Below are 23,173 nucleotides of genomic sequence, written 5' to 3'. Positions count from 1 at the left end.
AGTAACAAGACATGGATTGTAGCCTGCCAGGATGAGATGTTTTAAATACAGTAGGATTGAGCTCCAGAATAAACTGCCAGCGTTCTGCTTTATAAGCCTGAGATATGTTGTGGTGTAGTCCATTCCAGATCACCATCTATATAGAAGTAAGCGTGCGTGTGGTTTCGGGTGAAGTCAGGATCAGGCTTGGCTACAATGTTGCTTTCCCTGTCACTGCTTGATTGTAAAGACTCACAAAGAAGACTGCCTCTTTGGAACACTTTTTGCATCCAGTCAGAGGTCATCACCAAAGGGTCAATAGCCCTTAAAACAGACAACAAAATATATGAAGCATTTACAAGCCTAATGATTCAATCAATGCTGAAGTTATACAAGACACTAGTTAGACCTCAGCTGGAATATCGTGTGCCATTCTGGATGCCAAACTATTGGAAGCATGCAAACTGGAGAGAGTGCAGAAGAGGTCTATAAGAATGGTTCCAGGGATGAGAAATTTCAGTTATGAAGATAAATTGGAGAGGTTGGGATTATTCTCCGGGGAGAGGACAAAGCTAAGAGGAGGTTTGATGGAGGTGTTCAAAATCATGAGGGGGCTGGACTAAGTAGGGAGGAAGAAACTGTTCCCGCTTGTAAAAGGATCAAGAATGAGAGAAGCAGAGATTTAAAGTTATTTGCAAAAAAAACCAAATGTGCTCTAAGAAAAAAACATTTTCGCACAATGAGTGGTTGGGGTCTGGAATGCACTGCCTGGAAGTGTGATGAAGACATATTCAATTGAGGCATTCAAGAGGGCATTCAGATGATTTTTTTCAATAGAAAAATGTGCACGGTGACGGGAAGAAAGCAGGGGAATGGCACTAAGTCATAATACTCATCTGGAGAGCCACCGTAGACACAATGGGCCAAATGACCTCCTTCTGCACTGCAACAATTCTGTGACTCTGTGATCAGTGCAGGGGCGTTAAACACTTGTGAAACTGTGCTGTATTATACTTGCACACCAGCCAGCTGCCAGAGTCTGGGGCTAATCACCTTCGAGCAGTGTTCAAAATTCTGAGGTATTTTCATGAAATAAATTGGAAGAAAGAGTTGCCACTGTGGGGAGTGTCAGTAATCAGAAGACACAGATTAACATAACTGGCAAAAGAACCAAGATGTGGAGATGAGGACATTATATTTACACAGAGTTAGGATCCGGAATGCACTCTGCGAAAAGGTGGTAACGCAATGCAATAAAAGCTTTCAATACTAAACCAACTGATGATTCTGTATCAGGATACTGACTACTGAAACCCATGGAATAATAGCAATCATCCAAAACTGAGGTTGCCAAGGCATTTCTCAGAGATAATCCTGTTGTTCGGTGAGGGGTAATTATCATCGAAATTGAAGTTTCATCGGCTGATTTGTCAGATATATCTAAGATGAAGGTGCAATTTAGAAAATAAACTGGAATAAACTTGGATGAATACATGAAAAGATAAAATTTACAGTGCTTTAGGGGAAAGGGTCAGAGTAAAGCCAGCACTGGTTTGATGGGCAGCATGGCCTGCTTCTATAATCTAGCATGCTCTGGTTCAGATTATAATGCTGCGACACAATTGGAGATGGACAGACCACTTGCTGCCACTACACAAACTAACAGGACAAGGGATAAAGCTCCCCATGGAGCGATACTTTCTAAAAGATTGTAAAAAGCATGTAAACACAGTCAGTGCACTGACCGCACATTCAGGCACTCTCTTGGGATGTGACTCCCATCTTGTCTGTTCCTGCTACTGCTGCCAGCGAGGACGGAAAATCCTGCACCAAAACACCGTTCACAGCAGCTGCACTGGAGAATCCCAGCCTCGGAAGAGGTCGGACGTTTTCGGCGTTTATTTTCCATCGCCATGGAAATGCTGCTGTTTGTGACCAAGTTTCAGCAGTAAACTCTTGTTCTCCATCTTGCTGCTCCCCATGGGAACTGTCTGTGATTTAATATTATAGTCATAATCCCATTTGATGGCGGGAGTTTTACGTTGGCCGCTATCACTGCTGAGAGTGAGCTGGCAGGTGTGTTGGGAAAAAAATCAGCTGATGTGTTAGGGAGAAGGGGTGGGGGAAATCATGTCCATCTACCCACCTCTACTAGTATGTCAAACGTTTGGGCCAATTGAGGCCCTCTTCACGAGCAGCGAATGGATACATTAAGGTCTCCAACCATCACCACCAGTTAACATGTAAATGCTGGCATAGCTGTGGGCTAGTAAATTTTGGTTGGGGAGGGAGGGTTAAAATAACCCTGGTCCCTCCTATTCAGGAACCCAGTGCTAAACGGACACCCTACTTCTTTATGTTTATTTATTAGTGTCACAAGAAAGCTTACATTAACACTGCAATGAAGTTACCATGAAAATCCCCTAGTAGCCACACTCCAGCATCTTTTCGGAGGGAGAATTTAGCATGGCCAATGCAACTAACCAGCTCATCTTTCAGACTGTGGGAGGAAACAGGAGCACCCAGAGGAAACATATGCAGACACAGGGAGAACGTGCAGGCTCTGCACAGGCAGTGACCCAAGCGGGGAATTGAACCCGGGTCCCTGACACTGTGGGCAGCAGTGCTAATCACTGTGCCGCAGACCCCATTTGTTCCTTTGGGGCCCCCAGCAAAGCCACTTCTTTGAACTCACCGTTGAAACTGTTCTCCATTCTGCTCCTTGCTTTATTTAACATAAAGAAAAGGCTGCATCTGCAGCTTACAGTAACACAGGTCCTGAGCTCCAGACCTACAATGTACTTGTCTTAGTTGAAAATGTAGGTTTAAATCTCCCACTGCTCAGCTCTCATAGGGAAACTCTTACTCCACGAAGCCTACAGAGAGATCTATTGATGATGCCCCATGTCCTTTGTGGCGACTATAACAGGAACCAAAGCATGATGGCAGCAGGTGACACTCCACTGGTTGCATCTTAAGGGAGCAGTTCTCTTCATCTAACACATGCTACATCTAATCTATGAGTGCTTGACGGGGCAGTGTAGAGGGAGCTTTACTCTGGATCAAACCCATGCTGGACCTGAACTACGAGTGTTTGTCGCAGGGTAAAGCAAGCTTTATTTTGTAACTAAGCTATTTTCTACCCTGATCTTCAGATGATGGGATAACGTAAAGCGAACCACCCTTGGTCATGAAACTATACTAAACCAAAGGTGGGAATTCTTGATTGGACAGTGTAGGATTACATATTAAATAGGATTATAAGGTATACAGCACAGACTCAGGCTATTCACCCAACAATCCTTCCCAGTGTTCCATTCAAGCCTTCACCTGTATTTCCCCATCAAACAAACGTCTTCTGAAGGGCAATGAGGAATGGGCAGTAAATGCTGGCCTAACCAGTGATGACCTCATCCTGCAAATGAATTTTTTAGAAGAGTATAGAGAAAGCTCAATTTTTGAACTTGATGCACACTACATCTGTCTTGAGAGTGTTTGAAGGGCAGTACAGAGGGAGCTTTATTTAGATATAAACCTTATTGATCTAAGAGTATCTGATTGTTGAATAGTCTGAACACTCAATGTCTAAATTCACTCTGGCAAAAATTGCCAGCCAACTGCAGCAACATAATCTGCTACCCAAAGTTAACAAGTTCAGTGGAGGTGGTGGATGGAGTGAGGACAACACAACAGAATGAAATAAGGGCAGCACGGTGGCACAATGGTTAACATTGCTGCCTTACAGTGCCAGGGATTTTAGTTTGATTCCAGCCTTGGGTCTATGTGGAGCTTGAGCATTCTCCTGTGTCTGTGTGGGTTTCCTCTGGGTGCTCTGGTTTTCTCCCACACTCCAAAGATATGCAGATTAGGTTGATTGGCCATGTTAAATTCCCCCTTAGTGTCCCAAGATGTGTAGGTTAGGGGGATTAGTTGGGTAGGGTGCTCTATCGGAGAGTTGGTGCAGACTCATTGGGCTGGATGGCCTCTTCCTACACTGTAGGGATTTTATGATTCCACAGTGAATGTAAGCTGGTTTATTAGGCCCTCTGCCAGTGCTAATCCTGCTCGCTTGTCCATTCAGGTCCACTCACTCCCCGAAACTGATATTGGTGCTGAGCTCAGCAGCATTTCATTTTCAAGAGGTTAAGCTGTGAAGTGTAGTTACAAAGCGAATCGCTTGTGCGGCGTTGAGGCTTGGTTTTAACATGAATCACATCATCGCATCAACATTTTGGCAAAACTAACAATAAAGGATTTGGCAATCATTTTTGGATGTGCATTGTACAAATTTTAATGAGAGAATATTTCTATGAATGGGGTGAAGTCTCTAGCCATTGAATCATTTTAACACCGTAGTCCCAGTCAGTATTTCCCAATGCAATTAATCTCCTTCCACACCCCTGGGTAATTTCTCCTGGACTCCACCCACCCATTTAATCTTTAATTAAATTCCCCAGGAAGGATCGATTGGCCTTGAAGATAGGTTTATCAGAATGACACACAAACTCTAAGGGTTAAATTAGGAGAAATTATACAAATCAGGATTTTATTCCATGGAATTCAGAATGTCACAGATGATTCAACTTAAGTTTTCAAAATATTAAGGGGAACTAAGGAAAAAAAATTTTCCACTGATTGTGGAATTAAGGACAAGGCGTAGTCTAAGAATTAGAGACAGACTTTTTGGGAATGAAATTGGGAAATATTTCTGAAATGGCTAAAGTTTGGAATTCTCTTCCAAGAAACAGTAACTGATGGATCAATTGTTAATTTTAACATAGGGATTGAAAGATTCTTGCTAAATAATGATATCAAGAGATAAAGAACGAAGTTATATGTTATATCACTGATCAGTCATAATCTTACTGAATGATGGAGCAGGTTCAGGGGGTTAAATGGACTTGTCCTGTTTCTATTTTCCTAATTGTTTGTTTAGTTAATTTTATCTTTACATAAACTGGTTCTAAACACATGATTCATACAAACCACCCTGCGTCTTTTAAAGATTAGAAAAACGTTAATTTGATGTGTTCAGAACTGTCATTTAGTTCTTCATTCTAATTCCCTCCAGTATAAGCAAGGTTAACTTGTGAAGTTGCCTGTAAATTTACAGGCCTTATGTTCAGCAATCATTTTTTCCATATTCTCTGGACTCTTCAAATGTTCTTGCATCATCTATTAGAAGTTGGAGGGCAGAGCAACTGGCACACCGATGATGTGGAGAGGCCTTTGTACCTCAGCAGCAGGCCAGAGGTGGACAACAGGAGACTGGAAGCTGACGTGGCTCCTTGCCTTGGGAAGGATTTTGTGGACCTGTTAAATCTATGATGGCGGAACTATTTCTCAGAGGAAGAGGGCAGAAAAGCAACATGAGGCGATGTGAGTGAACTGCTAGAGGACAGATAGCAATGATAGGGTATATAGATTGTCTGATAAGCTGCAAGCTGTAAAGCAGCCACTGAGAAAAGCAGTGATATATATCTCATGTGCTGAATGCACAGCTTGTGTCTTTATATCTTTGCACACGAGCTGGGGTAGTCCCATTTGGATCTAAAACAGAACTACAATACTATGCAAGAAAGAAAGCACTCCAGGAGACCACTTTATCGTCATTTTACAGTCTACGAGAGTTTTTCTGAAGTGTCGTCACTGTTGTAATGTAGGAAACGCAACAGCCAATTTGCGCACAGCAAGATTCCACAAGCTGCTGCATTGGAATGCCAAGCCTGAATTTTGTACACAGTTGGAATTGGACTGGAACCTATAACTTTCTGAATCAGAGAAAAGAGTCCTACCTCCGATCACAGTGGTGTTAATGTCACACAAAGTGACGTGTTAAAGATACCCTGTCTGCCTGTCCCTAAGGGGCAGGCCTTGGCCAAAACAGGATGAAAGAAGGCACAATTTCAAAAACAAGGTCAATGCTCAATGAGAGGAATGAGTGTAGGCCCCACTGCGACCGTCATGGACAGAACCTTTGTGTGTGGCATTTTGACTAGCACAGCTGCCTGGTGTAAGAGAAGACACTTTCTGGAGAGGTTGAGCACTGCATCAAGCCCAGCAGAACAAATATTTGGAAATATTCCCAGATCATGTAATTAAGTAGGTGGGGAAGACTGGAAGATGTCCCATTATGAAAAGGTCACCACATACAACAGCTCACAGTGATTCAATCAAGTAACAGACTCATCTAATGATGGTCTGCATGCAAGAGCTTCCGGCTGTGACCCTTGATAGCAGATGAAGGAGGGAACTTATCCACTAACTTGTAAACTTGACACAACGACAACCTGCGTTCTCTAACACTTTTGACATAGTAAAATGCTCCAAGGTGCTTAATTGGAGTTTATCAAACAAAACAACACCAAACCACATAGGGAAGTGCTAAGGCAGATGACCAAAAGCTTGGTCAAAGAGATCAAAATGTGGTCATGATTGAGCATGCCCAGGTCAGCTATATCAATCAGAAACACTAAATAGCCCCCAAACACATCCCAACCCTTATTTCTGAAGAGTAGCATCAGACAGTGCTCTCCATTTCCTCCACCAACCATGATGTGACTCTTGCTAAGTTTGGTATCAATTTAGCTCCAGAAAGGAACTAGGTTGAATCTGTCACAGCTAAGACGCAGGCAAAGCCTAGAGGTAGAAATGACTGTTTGAAAGAGGCTCCAATGAACAATCCTTGCTTGAAATCATCCTACAAGGTTCCAGGGAGGGGTTAAATTTTAAAACGAGGACACCTCTAGCACTGGAGAAGTTCAACAAAAAACTTTCCAATTCCGATTCCCATCCGTTGAAAATCTGACATCTCTCTCCAACACATTGGCTGCAAAGACCATGAAGCTCCGCCATCAGAAAGCCAGTCTGTTCCAAGGTGTCAAGAACAGTGAATCCAGCCTAAAATCACTTTCTCCTCCCACCCCCTCCACCCTCGGACAAGATCCTGAACATTTTGGAAGTTGGAGAACACATCTCAGCCAGCTCTGAGCGTCCCACAGACATTTCACAGTCAAGTGAGCGTCAACTGTTAGAATTCTGCCCTGAAGTCAGGAGGAAGCTCCACATTAAGAGAGCTGCTGGCCAATAGCAACTGGAATGGACAGAAAGAGGCAGTGCTTCAACATGATGGAGCCCAAGTCAAAGGGATGGCAAGGTAGGTTTTAGGAGCTCCAAGGATGACATTAGCTAATTTTAATATAAAATATTCCTGGGAGTCCTTTGATACTGCCCAGTCTGAAATGTCCCTTTGCTCTGTGTGATGAATTCCTTTTCAAAGCACAGCGCTGTAGGAAGCACAGCGGCCAATCTGCACACAATATAATCCCGCAAGCTGTGGTGTGATAAATGATCACTTAAAACTACCGCTGGCTGAGGGAGAAAGCGGTATGTCTGTGAATGGTCACATAATGCAGGGACCTTGGCTTATTTTACTTCTCCACTTCTACTGTGATGTGGAGGTTAATCAGATATCCTGGTTGGGACCCGAGCAAGGTGGGAGGGAGAAGAGGGGCAGGGTTGGGACCCAGGCAGGACCAGGAGGAGGACTTGGTTTTTCATGGTACATTTGATTCCACCTTAGAATTTTTTGGGAGAATTCCACCCATGAAATGTAAGTGTCGAATTTGCCTGAGAGCTGGTATTGGTAAATATTTGAGGGCACGGCCTATTGCCGCTGGAGAGGCCTCTGCAGAGAGCTGAATGGGTCATTGTGTTTGCACAATTTGTCAGAGCCCCACACTGCCAGTTTCCCAATTGCTGGCTAGCCCCCTGACCCCGCAATGCAGGCTGTGCGATCACCCCACAACCCCCCACCCCCAGACACTGGCCACTCCACCCCTATATCTGGGCCAGCCTCGCACCCCTGGCATTCCTGATCTCTCCACCTGCCCCAGCCCATCACCACTGGCAGCCTGGACCACACACCCCACCACCCCCCACCCCCCCACCCCAGCAGACCTGCCACCATCCTCCCACCCGCCCGCTACCCCGTCCAACCCCCCACCCCACCCAACCCAATGGCCAGCCCCAAACACTTCCTCCCCCTGTCGTTGCTGAGTGCAGAGTGGCAGTGGGACCTGCCACCCCTTCCCATCTCCCCCCACCCTTAGAGGGCCTCCCCTTGCCCTGGCACCACTCCTTTGGCACTGCCAATTGGGCAGTGCCATGGTGTCCCCTGGGCATTGCCACTTTGACCCTTGGGCAGTGCCAGGCAGCAATGCCCAGGGCCACAACCCCTTAACTCTAAACTCCTTGAGGGGACCTCCATGGCCCTCTTTCACAACAGCGGGGGTTGGGCCGCCAGCTCCCCGCAAATGGGGGGCTATTGTAAACCCCACCGGAGTGAAACACTTCTGGCAGGGGGAGGGCTCTAGCAGGCCTGGAGAATTCAGTCCCGGGCCCGCTTGTAGGATGTGAATCCTCATTATAATCATTTTTGCAGCTCCGCGCTAGTTTCTGGTGTGGAGCTGATGGCACCAGAAATCAGGCTGCTTGAAACTCGCTAAGGCCATGGCGCCCAGCGGAGAACCTCATAAACACCTTCTGCTTGAGTCTCCTGGCCTGCTGCGCTGGGTGAGTAAACAGTTGGTATTCGTTTGTGTGAAAACCTAGTGCAGGGTTAACCTGTCCTCAAAATTATCTGTTGTAAAGCACATTGTAACTGTGCAAGTACAAACCTGTTTTCTTTTTGACCTACTGCATACTTTGGGGAAGATGAACATCCTGAATCTGAAATACTAACCTGTCCATTTTTCCTCTTTCAGAGATTGGCGCTCTGCTGTGCATCTCCCTGCACTCTCCAGTTCCATTTCACACAAGTTCATGTTCTGTCTTGGGCAACAGCAGTTTCAATGTACATCCCTGTCTGAACTGCTTGTGTATCCCTTAACAAAGTCCTGGCTCTATCTCGCTGGAGATCTTCCAGTTCTCTGTGTCATTAATGGCTGCAGTTGAGGTAACATTCTATGGTGCTGAATGCTTTGATTGTAAGGTGCAGGTGGACAGCAATGTTTTTGTACATCACTGAGCTGGTGTCTCAATATAGCTTCTGTTGTTCTGACAAGATTTCATCTATCTTTATCTGGCTCAGCTGGACAGTAATTTGTCAAAACACAAACTACAGAAAAACAAAAGGGGAGGGGGTAGGGCGGTAAAATGTAGGAAAGGTTAAAGATAAGTAGAGGCCACTTGACTCAAAGTTCACCCCGCTACAGACCCCAAACAATCCCACTTAAATATCCAATTGCCTGTTTGTTTTATCTCAAGGGATTTGGTTTGGCAAATTCTTCAATCAAGTGTCCATATTGATGTGTTTCAATTGGTAACAACTTGAAAAATGAACGTGGCAGAGCTGGAAATGGAGATACAAGCAGAGCCCCAACATTTGAAAGAAGAAAAAATGGACAGTTTAATATTGCAGCTACGAAATGTCATTTACCCCAAAGCAGGCAGCAGGCAATGAGGTCTTGTGGCACAGGGAGTAGCATGCCTGCCTCTGAAACAGAACCTCTGGGTTCAATTCCCACCTCAGGACTTGATGGCCAAGGAAGGTGCGTTCATAACAAGGTCAAACAGGTTGAGTGTGTCAATTTCTTGTGGAATTTCTTCCAAAGACGCCAATGGCTGGCAGTAAAGGCATGGTCAGCCATGCTTGATGTGGAATGGTGCCCCTCAAGCTATGTGCCTCCGGTGACAGATGTGTGACCTAGAATAATAGAAGCCAGACAATGCAGAAAGAGGCCATTCAGCCTATTGCGTGTGCGCCAACCCTTTGACAGAGCATCCTACCCAGGACCACCCCTCATTCTATCCTGTAACTCCACACATACACCCAACTAATCCCCTAACTTACACATCTTTGGACACTTAAGGGGCAATTTCCCTATCCACCTAACCTGCACACCTTTGGGAGGAAACCGGAGCACCTGGAGGAAACCCACACAGACATGGGGAGAACATGCAAACTCCACATAGACAGTGACCCGAGGCTGGAATTGAACCTGGGTCCCTGGCACTGTGAGGTGGTAGAGTGCTAACCACTGTGCCACCATGCTGCACAAACTGTTCTGGGAACTAGTAGCTATGGAAACAGATGAAAGTCTGTCTTAGTGCACCACTAGGTGCAAGAAGAGAACTGGAATTCGAAAGCAGCAAGTCAAAAAGAAACAAGATTGTACCTGCTCAGTTGCGATGCGTCTCAGATAATTTTGAGGAAAGGCTAACCCAATATTAGGTTTTCAAACAAGAGAATACCAACTGTTTACTTATCCAATGAGCAAACACAAAATGTGAGATGGAATCAAAGGTGCCATGCAAAAAGACCCTACTCCTTTTGCTGCAATGTGCTCCTTCCCCCTTTTCTTGCTCCAGGTCTTTGCACTGTTCAGTGTGGATGGCAATTTAGCCTCAGCATCTCAAATGTTATGGAGAAGAAGAAAAATGAACCAATGTTCCCACTTCTTGATCATGACCACACTCAGGCAATGCCCATTTGTCTTTCGGCGAATGACAGATTTAAGTATAAATTCCTCTCATTGCTATTTGTGGGATCATACTGTGTGCAGAACATTTGGTTATGGACTTAGATTAAAGTCTGTGAATTAACTTCCTAACCTAGGTGAGCACTCAACCCTTAAAGGAATCCTCCATTCATCCCCTCAAAAAAACGTTTAGAGGTTAACAAAGTCACAAAAATACAAACAAATGATAGAGTTTTATTTCTGAGTATCGGAATTCAAAGGCAGAGATTTTTTAAACATTTGTTTGTGGGATGTGGACATCGCTGGCAGGACCAATATTTATTGCCCAACCCTGAGGGCATTTAAGAGTCAACCATGTTGCATTGGGTTGCATATGGGCCAGACTAGGAAAGGAAGGGGATTTCCTTCCCTAATGGATATCAGTGAATCAGATGGGTTTTTACGACAATTGAAAATGATTTTAATGGTCATCGTTAGACTTTTAATTCTAGATCTAATTTCACCATCTGCTGTAGTGGGATTTGAATCCAGGTTCCTACAGCAATACCCTGAGCTTTCTGGATTTGTTGTCCAGTGAAAATACCACAATGCCACTGCCTCCCTTAACTACAAAGTTGAACTTAAGTAGAAGCTGGAGAGCTCAGTGATGTACAAAAACATTGCTCAGTCCTAGCCTTCATTTTACAAAAATAAAGTACTAGACTTGGTACAAAAATAACATTTTCTAAACGGACACCAGAACTGATTAAAACTAGCAAGAGGAATTGAACAAGTTGGGGTGTCTTTTCTCAAAAGAAGAGAAGTCTGCCTGATTAGTGAAAGAGCGATCTGTAAAATGATGAAGGCGCTCGATAACGCCAATGTAGTGTTGTCCACAACAAAAAGTCATCAATTTATCATCGCCACTAAACATCCATTAAGGAATTCAGGAAAAAACTTCTTTATCCAGAGAGTGTTGGGAATGTCAAACACGCTGCCAAATGAAGATAAATAGTTTGGATGCATTTAAGAGGAGGCAAGACAAATACACGAGGAAGAAAAACATAACAAGATGCGCCGATAGTGTAAGCGCAAGAGGGTTGGCGAAGGCTTATATGGAGCTTAAACATTAGTTGAGATCAGTTGAGCTTTTGTGTCCTGTTACTTTTGATGTAAGACCCCTCAATGAAAATGGAAAATATCACCTTGATAATATGGATGTTTTAGCCATAGAGATCGAGTTCCTGAACAGAATCAAGATTTAATAAGAGAATTCATCTCTGTAAGTGACCAATGGACGCGGGGGCAACATTCACCACCAAAATGGGCAGCATCCCTGCTGGCTTAATCAGTGTAATCCCCAAAGAAATTAAAGCCCTAATTGGCTGCGGGAATCCTTCCATCAGGGCTCTGGGTTCTCCTGGGGACATTTAATTCCAGGACTTCTCCCATACAAATAAAAATCCTGCCCCTGGGATTACTGGACAGTTAGGGGCCAACAGGTCCCCATTAGCCGTGGAGTGACCAGTATGGTAACCATGATGTGGAGTTGCCGGCTTTGGACTGGGGTGGGCACAGTAAGAAGCCTCACAACACCAGGTTAAAGTCCAACAGTCTTATTTGATATCACGAGCTTTCGGAACACTGCCCTTCATCACTCACCTGATGAAGGAGCAGCGCTCCAAAAGCTCACGATACCAAATAAACCTGTTGGATTTTAACCTGGTGTTGTGAGATTTCTTACTGTGACCAGTAGTAGTGGCTGCTCTCAGTAATTCACTTGGGCCTTCAGCAATGCTCTCCCTCCATCACCTCCTGGAGAAAGTTAAGTAAGGACAGAATGGGGGCCATGGCAAGGGGTTCTGAGAGGTCAACATCAGTGGGCATCCCACCTTTCCGACATCAGGTACTAATAAAGTTAAGTTTATTTATTAGTAAGACTTAAATTAACACTGCAATGAAATTCCCTGAGTCGCCACAGTCAGTGCCTGTTCGAGTCAATGCACCTAACCAGCACATCTTTCAGAACGTGAGAGGAAACTGGAGCACCTAAAGGAAACCCACACAGATATGGGAAGAATGTGCAAACTCCACACAGACAGTGACCCAAGATGGAAATCGAATCTGGGCCCCCGGTGCTGTGAAGCAGCAGTGCTAACCACTGTGCTACCTCGCCATCTGGGCTTAAGGCTGGGATTATCCAGCCCCAGGGCCGTGGGCCATGAGACGAGACATTCAAACATCCATTGACTTTGATGGGACTGGAAGAATCTGGTCCAAGTGTCTCTGAATGAGGGACTTTTTGACCAGGTTGCAGCCAAAGCCAACAGGATATTCTTGCCAGTCAGTCCACATGGAGAGTCTACTACAGCCGAATACCAATGGTGGTGAGACCGTAGGGTCTCCAACTCACCTCCTCCCACTCAATCTCAGGACTCATCTCAGGGAGGGCATCACATTACCCCTTTCACATGGACAGACTACACTGAGATCATTTTTTTTACTGAAGAGGAGGTTAAAGAGAGGCTTAATTGAGGAGTTCAAAATTTTGAGGGGCCTGACAGAGAAAGAGAAACTGTTTTCATTTGGCAATGAAAGGGCATTGACTTATGATAATTGGCAGAAGTAGCAGGGGGGTGATGAGGAGAAATTATTTCACAAAACCATTTGGAATTCACTGCCTGAAAACAATGCTGGAAGCAGACTCATTAATAACTTGCAATGGAGAATTAAAAAAAAGACTGGTTTATGCAGAAAAACCATGGTAAAGAAAGTAACTGTATCATTCTTTCAGATTGCCAGCAGTGGCATGGTGGGTTAACTGGCTTGTCCCTACGCCTTACAATTCAAAATTATCTTAGAATTGGAGCTCTCTCGAGGTGCCTTGCCCTAAGAGGCATTGGTAACCATGGACTTCCATGTGTTGGCCCATGGTTGTGCTGTTGCCTTTTTACAACATTCTGGTTGACCAAGTGACTCTCTTGCTCTTACTGCCTACTATAGGCATTTGCAGGTTGATAATCACCCTGCTTTGGCCATGTTATGACCGCATTTACCATGGCCATCAAGCCAGACGTGAGACTTGAACCCAGAACTTCTGGCTCAGAGGCAGGGATAATACCCATTGCACCACACAAGACCTCCCTTTAGAATTGGAACAAAGTCAGATGAAAGTGAACCCAGGCAAAATAGTTTCACACAAAGGGTTATGAGGCTATGGTATTCCCTTTCTGGAAATATTAGAAATATTAGAATGGTGGTGTTTAAAAAGGGACATGGATACCGTACGTCAAAAGTATGGCCTTTAATAGATAGAGATGGGAGGAAACTGGGATTTAAAAAGCCTCATGTTCCTGACTGAGACTGTGGAGACTTGTTTGGCTCTCCATTCGGACCCTGCAGCTGGTGGTGTGAGATTCCCCACTTTCTGTAGTCAGGTTACATCTATTTATCCTCTGAAAGCTGATCTGCTAACACTCCGCAGGTGCAAGCAGATCCTTCATCTCTTTCTCATGATCTGTGGAATTACGAGCCAGAATCCAGCCAAAGCAATTTTTTTTTTACTCGACACCCAGGTGCAGCGGGAAAGTGAGCAGCATCCTTTAAGGAAAAAAGCATGAACATGAAGCTAAAATCCACCAAGCCCTGGCCTTACTCAGAGAGCTCGGGAGTGGTGTGTTCGCCCCACCTTCACAGACCATTAAGTGTGACTCTCTGGGAGTGTGGAATATTTCCCCATCATTTTGTGCAGTTAATCTACAATACCTGCAAAAAAGCACCCCCCCCCTGCACCCCAATACACCAGTCTAAGGAGAACTTCAGGTTTGTTTTTTGTTTGTGCTCTCAATTAGAAGCTTACTGGATAGTGTTTCGCAGTTAGGGGAGAAATATTAGCCAAGGATTGTGCCCCTGATAACTAGACAGTGATCCATGGTGTATACGTTGTATATGCAGCACTGAAACAGACCAATCAGCCCAGCAGGTCTGTACTGGTGTTTATGCTTCATAGGAGCCTCTGCCCATTCTATTTTATCTAATCTTATCACAATATGCTTTATTCTTTCCTGCTTGTGTGTATCTAGCTTCCCTTGCGATGCATTTGTGGAATAGTCACCTCAACTACTCCTTGTGGCAGCAAATTTTACATTCTCACCCCTTCCTTGGTAAAATAGTTTCTCCTGAATTGCCAAATACATTTGCGAGTCACTGATTTTGAATGCCTCTATCAACTTTCCTTCTCTTTGCCAAGGAGGACAGTCCTAACTTCTCCAATGTGTCCACGTAACTGAAGTTCCTTATCCCAGAAACATTTGCATGAATCTTTCCCTTACCCTTGCTAATGCCTTCACATCTGTTGAGCTCAGAACTGGACACAATACTCCAGTTGAGGCAAAACCAGTGTTTTATACAAAATGAATATAATCTCCTTGCTTTTATATTCGATGCCCTTATTAATGAAACGTTGGATGTTTAGGCTTTATTAACCATGCTCTTAACCTGGCCTACCCTCTGCTCCTGCACTCCCTTTAGAGTTGTACCCTTTATTTTGTGTGTGCCTTATTGTCTATTGAGTATTCTTCCCATCAATATGAATCATGTCACACTTCTGCTTTAAATTTGTTTGACCAATTGTCTGTCATTTAATCAACTTGTCGATGTCCTTTTGAAGTGCTACAATTATATTCCTCACAGTTCATGATGCTTCCAAGTTTCATATCATCTAAACATTTTGAAATTGTGTCTTATACACCAAGACCTAGGTCCTTAAAATATGTATATGGAAGAATAAGGGCCCCAACACCATACCTGAGGAACTGCACTACAAATCTTTCTCCAGTCTGGAAAACATCCATCGTCTCTTACTATTTCCGGTCATTCAGTTAATTTTGTATCATGTTGGTACTGTCCATTTTATTCCATAACCTATAACTTTACTTCCCAACTCTGTGGTATGGCACTGTATCAAATGCTTTTCAGAAGTCCATATACATCACATCAACAGCATTACCCTCATCAACCCTCTCTGTTACCTCTTCAAAAAACTCAGGCGAGTTAGTTAAATCTGATTGTCTTTAACAAATTCATACTGGCTTCCCTTAATTAACCCACATCCCTCCATGTGATTACTCATTTTGTTTCTAGAAGCTTCTCCTCAACGAACCTAAACTTTTTTACAAAGCGAGTGGTTTAGGTTTGGAATGTACAGCCTGGGGAGCCAAGTTCAATCAAGGCATTCAGAAGGGCATTCAATGATTATCTGAATAGAAATAATGTGCAGGGAAATGGGGAAAAGGCAAGTGAATGGCACAATGTTACGATGCTCATTTGGAGAGCCAGTGCAGACATAGAACATAGAACATTACAGCGCAGTACAGGCCCTTTGGCCCTTGATGTTGCGCCGACCTGTGAAACCAATCTAAAGCCCATCTAACCTACACTATTCCAATATCATCCATATGTTTATCCAATGACCATTTAAATGCCCTTAATGTTGGCGAGTCCACTACTGTTGCAGGCAGGACATTCCACACCTTTACTACCCTCTGGGTAAAGAACCTATCTCTGACATCTATCCTATATCCATCATCCCTCAATTTAAAGCTATGTCCCCTCATGCTAGCCATCTCCATCCGAGATGGGCCAAATGGCCTCCTTCTGCACTATAACAATTCTGAGATATTGTTATTCTGTATACTGATCGACTAGCAGTTGCTGGGCTTACCTTTGCACTCTTTGTTCAACAATGATGCAACATTTGTAATTCTCCAGTCCTCTGGCATCACTCCTGAATCTTAGGGAGACTAGAAAATTATGACCAGTGCCTCTGTAATCTCCATTCTCACATACATTTCATCCCTTCTCGGTATCTTACCAACCCTCAAGTACGGACACCCTATCCAATATCTCTGCTGTTTCAATCTGAAACCCTTCTAGTTTCTGAATTTCCTCCTCCTTCACCATGTCCTGGGTAGCATTGACATCCTTGGTAAAAATACATGCAAAGTAATCATGTAATACATCAGCCATTCCCCCCGCCTTCATGCATAACCCCCCTTTCTGGCCCCTAATTGGCCCCACTCCTCTTTTTTATCATCCTTTTACTATTTATATACTTGTACAAGATTTTGGATTCACATTCATGTCCACTGCCAGTCACTTTTCATATACTCTCTTTTAGCTTGTCATTTTTTTTCTCTCTATTTGTTCACATGATGTGGCTGGGCAGCATTTAATGCCTCTATCAACCACATTGCCGTGCATCTGGAGTCAAACGTAGGCCAGACAAGGTAAGGATGGCAGATTTCCTTCCCTAAAGGACATTAAGTGAACCAGATGGGTTTTTTAATGACAATCAACAATGGTTTCATGGTCATCATTAGATTTTTAAGTCCAGGTTTTATTGTATTCAAATTGCATCTACCGTGGTGGGATTCAAACCCGGGCCCCCAGATTATTATCCTGGGTCTTCAGGATTAGTTGTCTAGTGATAATACCACTATGCCACCCTCTCCCCTTTATCACCTTTCCTTTTGAATCTTCTATTTTCAGCCTGGTTCTTGGTTGGTTTTCCACCTGACACTTGTCATAAGCACACCTTTTTCTTCTTCACCTTGATCTCTATCACTTTTCTTTACCCAGGGAGCTCTGGACATTTTTCACCCTATCTTTCCTTTGAGGGAACATACATTGACTGTGCCTGAACTTTCTCCTCTTTAAAAGTATCGCTTCTTGGCCTTTTGATAAAGATCTAGTATCGACATGCTGTGCTTGGTTGAAATCATTAGGTTACATTTTAGCAATTTTTAAAAGTGGTATCTTGGCTTCCTGGCTAAGATACAAATGAGAGCAAGCCTTGGAGGTGGAGCTATGCCTACTCCAATCAGCTTGGATCATGTCGATCAAGCCCAAGGAGGTGAGAGCCCTGTCTTGTCAGCTTGGATCAAGAATGTCTCAACTTGTTGAGACTCTGAATTGGACTTGATTTGACTGAATTGGAATAAAAACAAAAGTATCCTTGTGTTCGGTTACTCTTTTTTCCTGCCAATCTTTGAACCTAATTTATGTGGCCCAGATCTATTCTTGCCCCATTGAAGTTGGCTTCATCCCCAGTTAATTATTCTTACTCTTAGTGCGGCCCTATTTCTAGTCGTAGTTAAAGCATTTCATAATTTTAAAGAAGGCCAGCCCTTATTTTTCTCTTCTCTCGAGATACAAAGCTCCAGCCTGTTCAATACTTCCTGATAGTCATAGCTTCTCAGTTCTGATAATCTCCAGTATCCCTATATCCTTTAGTAACATGGAGACCAGAACTGTGCGCACCAATTCAAGATCGATGTAAGGGTCCTTACAAGTTTAACTTCTCTGATTTTCAAATGTACACCTCTCAGCAGGAACCTGAATACTTTGGATAAAAGGATACAAAGTGATCATTGTTGCCTCTTTATTTCTTAGCAGATTATTTAAAATGATGATTCATTTGCAGGTCGATTGATTGAAAATGCAACTTGAATTTTAGTCATCAGCTCTCCGGGAACAAACAGTGCAAAGAGAAGGAAAAACACTTTATTATCATCCTCAGGTATCATTAAGAAAGTCTTTGCCTTTAGCAAGCATGTAATGAAGGAGTAGAATCCATTCGATCAGGTTAACAGGCCCCCGAATGTTTAACAACACAATGATCAATAGCTCTGACAGTGACAATCCCACAATGTCATGAGGGGCAGCAGTTAACCACAGTACTGTGTTGCGAGAGTACAGCACTGCACTGTTCATCTGTACAAAGTGCTAGTCAACAGAAATGCCGACAGCAAGTATTCTATTAACCCCTTATCAGAGCTTTATTCAATCAATGTTGCTGTTAAATGTGGTGATTGTGGATCACTGGAAGGTAATTTCTCAGGGACTGTGTAGTGACACTGATGAGCATTTTGGTTTCCCAACGTGCTGTGCAAACTAGCAAAACATTAACAGGGAACAAACACAACACAAGGTCACTCACTATCTTGTCTTGGAGGAATCCAAGAGAAACTGATGGGAAATCTAAATGTTTTTTTGGCATTTGATCCTTGCAGCTGCATGATCACTACAAACAGATTGAAACTGCATTTTGGGACTGGTACATTGTAGATCTTAACCCTAAGTTATGTGGAGTGCTGGACCATCGCAAGCAGCTTTTCTCTCAAGAGAAAATGTTTAGCACTCCATTCTGTGGCACATTGGCATGATTTTTTTCACAGGCATGGAGTCCCTCAAGATTGGGGCAAAAAATGGGTTCCAAGCCCTGCACTTGCTGACAACAAGCACACCTCTCCAATTTTACCACAACCGACCTCCTAATTGCCTGCCTTTCGGGCTGTCATGCAATTAAGAGTGGGCTCCTGATGCTGTCAGTCCAATCGGCAGTTCTGGGGCCTCAGCAATGCCACTCAGGGAGGTGGGTGCTGCTGAAGCAGGGAGGAAGCCTCGGAAGCTGGGAAAGGTGCACTTCAAAATGAAAATTCAGGGGGATATGTGCTGGACAAGGAGAGATTGCCTTTCCTGCCTGCAGCCCCCATCTCCCCATGCAGCAGGGGCCACACTGTCATTAGAAAAATGCCATTGGCCCTGTCACTATTCGGTCGCGTGTTTCCTTGGAGCAGTGTTTCCACTCCACATCAGTTACTGCCACTAGGAGAACACCCTGCATTGAAGATCGTCCCAAAACTGCTCCCCTTAATCTTACCATCTCCACCTCTCACAGCACATCCTGCGGGGTCTGGGAAAATTCTGCACTATGATTCCAAGATTAGCACAATACACATCGAGTTAGTGTTAAAGATTAGAAAATGTTACAACTTCTCCATCCCAGTGCCACACTCACTCACTGAAAAGTGCATGGGAATTTACACTTTGTCATATATACCCGACTGTGTCTATGTGTGAATGTGTGCACGAATGTCTCCATGCATGGTGTAATAATCCTGTATGTTCTTGTGTAGAGAATGGGTAATATCAAGAAATGAGAGGAAATCAGTATTAAAACAGCAAAAGGCCTTATACTAATAAAATATTGGAGCAGTCTGACTGTTCTTGTCGAAGCCTCTGATTTTCTGATCAAAAGACACATTCTGCTTTTTAGATAATGCAGATCTGAATGAAGTTTTTATCCACTGACACGAACTATCAGAAACCACTGATAGTCCATCTCACCCACCAACAAAATTGCAATCCACCAAGATTCAGCGCCTTCAGGGGAGACGGCAGTGGTGAAATTATAGGAAGAAATGTAATTATTTTACTGTTGCTGTCATTATGGTGGCAGAGGCTGCCAGCCCCAGCCCCTTCACGCTCAGCACTTGGCACCGTTAGCGTCAGTCTCCAACATTTGCTTCAAACAGAAGCCATGTGGAATCTCAAATAAAACATTCCTGCAATTCAACACACCCGTCTTCTGTGATGAAAACTGCACTTCCAAAACAAACATGTGATGAAGCTAAGACATACCCAGCGAGAAACACTCTGTCAAATGACAGCAGTTATGCTGCAGCCTTGAGTTTCAGGGATCTCTTTGGATTAACAACCAGCGTTAACACCGAGCATCATTCACCTGATAGGTTTTCTTCCAGCGTCCCCCCCCCCCCCCCACCCCTCCCCCGGCCCCTCCCAATGCTGTAGAGCAGTGGATAGAATTCTAGTCTCTGGATCAGGAGACCGTGGGTTCAAGTCCCCCTCCTGACACTTCAGAATAAGAATCTAGGGTGCTGCTCCAGTGCAGTACAGAGGGAGTGCTGCCCTGCCAGAGGTCCCCTCTCAAAGCTCCTGTGGCACAAGTTCAAAGAAGAGCCATGCAGTTCTCCCTGATCCAGGCCAATGTCTCACCCTCAATTCACCATGTCAAAAATAGCTGAGGTTAATTTAAGGAAAGACCTGTGCACCTACCTGAGAGACTTTCTTCACCACATCTGTGCCAAGGCTGAGACTTCGCACAAAGGAGCGAGCGGCAATGAACACTCGCGTTAGCCTTAGCTTGAAGAAGCGAGGCACCTCACCATAAGGCCTCAGCTGCTCTGCGTGCTTAACCATACACTCCAGGTACTCCTCACTGATATGTTGGTGTGGGTTCTGATGCCTGAATTGGCACTCCATCAACCTCGACCAGAACTCATTCAACACTTCCTCCAGGTTGATGTTGGCACCCTTGTAGTAATGGCGGAGCTCACTGAACAGGTCCTTAAAGATTTTGCTACTGTCAAAGCAAAGGAGTCCATGCATGTGTGAAAGCTTGCTGAGAAGATTCTTTTCCGATTGGTCCAGCAGTTCTTGGAAATAACCTGCAGGTGAGGAAAAACCAGGTGGTTACTCTTGGTACCCAGAATATCAGAGAAGCAGTAAAGCCCAAGTGCACACATTCGCCAGCACCATCACCCTCACCCCTATCTGGGTAGAATGTCCAACACCTCCTCCATCTAGGCAAGGCAGACGGAAGATTCTGAGTGGTGCCTGGCCCAACTCCATTCTGGGCATCTGTCATGAACACACCTTTCTTCTTCTATCTGAGCTCCTGTACCCTCACACAATGTTTCTCCTCTTCCTGTGTCAACACCAAGAAACATCTTTATCCATTATTTCCCAGGATGTCACCACTCCTTACCCTCCATCTCTACTGTCCTAAAGGTTTTGCATTAAGCCATTTAATCTTGACTTACGGAAGGACTGGGATAAAAATCCACAATTAATCAGTGGGATTTCTACTGAATTTCCAAAATTGCACAGCGTGCTGGATCAGAGGAGAAAAGCTGCGTGAGACTCACTGGTGAACGCAGCGAGTTTCCATTCTTGTCTGATTTAACAGCACTCTGTGCAATTTCAGAGCGCTGGCAAAAATCACACACAGTAAGAAGTCTCACGACACCAGATTAAAGTCCAAGGTTCATGGTTACAGATACTGTGACATGAACCCAAGATGGGTTCATTTCAGACTATCTGTAACTTCCACAACTTGCCTGGACTTGCAAAATCTCACCAACTTTCCTGTCTGGAAACACTACACATCTTTTTAACCCTGCGTTTAATGTTCTCTCCACTCACATTTTCTGTACCTTTAAGACTTGATTAGCTGTAAAGACTCACATTCCAATCATTATTCATGTAAATTGAGTCTGTGTCTTTATATACCCTGTTTGTGATCAGAACTCCCACTCACCTGAGGAAGGAACAGCCAGTTCCAAAAGCTAGTGCCGTTTGCTACAAATAAACCTGCTGGACTTTAACCTGGTGTTGTGAGACTTCTTACTTTGTTTACCCCAGTCCAATGCCGGCATCTCCACATCAAGGATCACACAGCCAGCTGAAAGGGTGGGGCCTAAACTTGCCGGCAATACCAGCACTCACAGATCAGGGTGACCTATAAAAAGGGCACTCTCCCCATCGCATGGACATCAGCAGATCAGGACCTTCCCATGGAGATTGTGACCCCTTTCCCACCCCTGTCAACAAGGGGAACACTCCCCAATCCCAATACGCAGAAGTCAAACCACCCCTACCACATTGGGGCACTCCCCACCCCTGCTATCCTATAACTATTAGGGTGACCACATGCCACCTGACAATGAGGCACTCTGCCCCCTCATCCCTTTCCTCACAGGCATTCCCCCCCTCCAAATGCCCCCAACAGGACAAGCAATGGAGCAGCTACCTTTCTCAGTCTCCGGCCCAACCTTCGTTTATAGGCACCTGCCAACCACCAACCCCCCAAATCACCAACACACACATAAGGCGAACCACCCCCGAATAAGGCTCCCCTGAAGACCCATCCTTGGCAGTGCCACTCTAGCCAGCAGATACTGGCCTTGTCCTGCACCAGCCAGGGGCTATACCTGGCTGTGCGTGATTATCACAACTGGCTTTCATTTTCAAAAACGGGAGTTGGGGGGGAGGGGAGGGGGGAAGGATACATCATGGCCAAATTCAGAGTGGTCAGTCCAGTCAGAATATGATAATGTATTAAAATCTATGGAAATCAGGATTATGCCCTTTCTGAGAAGATCACTGATTGAGATCGCGTCAGCACACATCCTGGTTTTGGCTGCTTGCGGGATTTTAGCAGACATTATGGGATTTGTATCCATGGCTAATGGGGCTACAAGATCATGGCCACTGTCTCATTGTGTGGCACTCTGGTGAGATTGGGAATTTCTGAGCCTGATTGCTTATCTGTGATAAGCCAATGCCATGGTTACCACATGCTCTCGGTGATTTACTTTCCCCTAATCATTGCCCAATGAATCACCCCTACCAGGCTAGGGTGCAGCTCTGAGTGAGGATAGCACATAGTTCTGTGATGTCCTCCAGAGAAGGACAGTCTGTTAAAACTCAGCGGCTAATTTTAACCCTATAATCCTGACAATAACAGGGCAAGACTGGCAATTCAACACCTCCCCAAGTTACTGGGCTGCCTGGGGGGGTCGGACTGGTTTGGATTTGCAGTTGTCCTCCTGAGCATGTGACAAGGCTTCCCTCCCAAAGTGGGGAGGCCCCTTTTTTAAACATATGGTGATGGCATTGTGACCCAGGGATGAAATTTTAATTGAGCAGCCTGGTGAGTTTTCAGCCTGACCCAACCCAGTAGTGAAGAGGATGAAGCCAAGGACAGGCCCAAAAAGGCTAAATCTGAGACCTTTTTTAAAGAAAGAACTTTCCTTGGAGGGCCAGAAAGGTCAAGACTGTTCCTGAAGTTACAACATAGCAAAGCTCAG

General features: G+C 44.5%; 1 protein-coding gene across 1 annotated transcript in view; it reads right to left on the bottom strand.

Moving 5' to 3' along the window:
• Positions 1 to 23,173, bottom strand: part of LOC145340835 (glypican-1-like) — a 190,002-nt gene that overhangs the window by 40,177 nt on the left and 126,652 nt on the right. The window contains exon 3 of the mRNA XM_080185289.1: positions 20,358 to 20,749. Within this exon, the coding sequence (XP_080041415.1) occupies positions 20,358 to 20,749 (392 nt within the window). The remainder of the gene's footprint in view (positions 1 to 20,357; positions 20,750 to 23,173) is intronic.

Source organism: Carcharhinus amblyrhynchos, chromosome 3, assembly GCF_965287045.1.
Source record: "Carcharhinus amblyrhynchos chromosome 3, sCarAmb.v2.hapA, whole genome shotgun sequence".
NCBI classification, from domain to species: Eukaryota; Metazoa; Chordata; class Chondrichthyes; order Carcharhiniformes; family Carcharhinidae; genus Carcharhinus; species Carcharhinus amblyrhynchos.
Note: the sequence above shows the minus strand (reverse complement) of the source record. Positions and strands in the feature narration are given on the sequence as shown.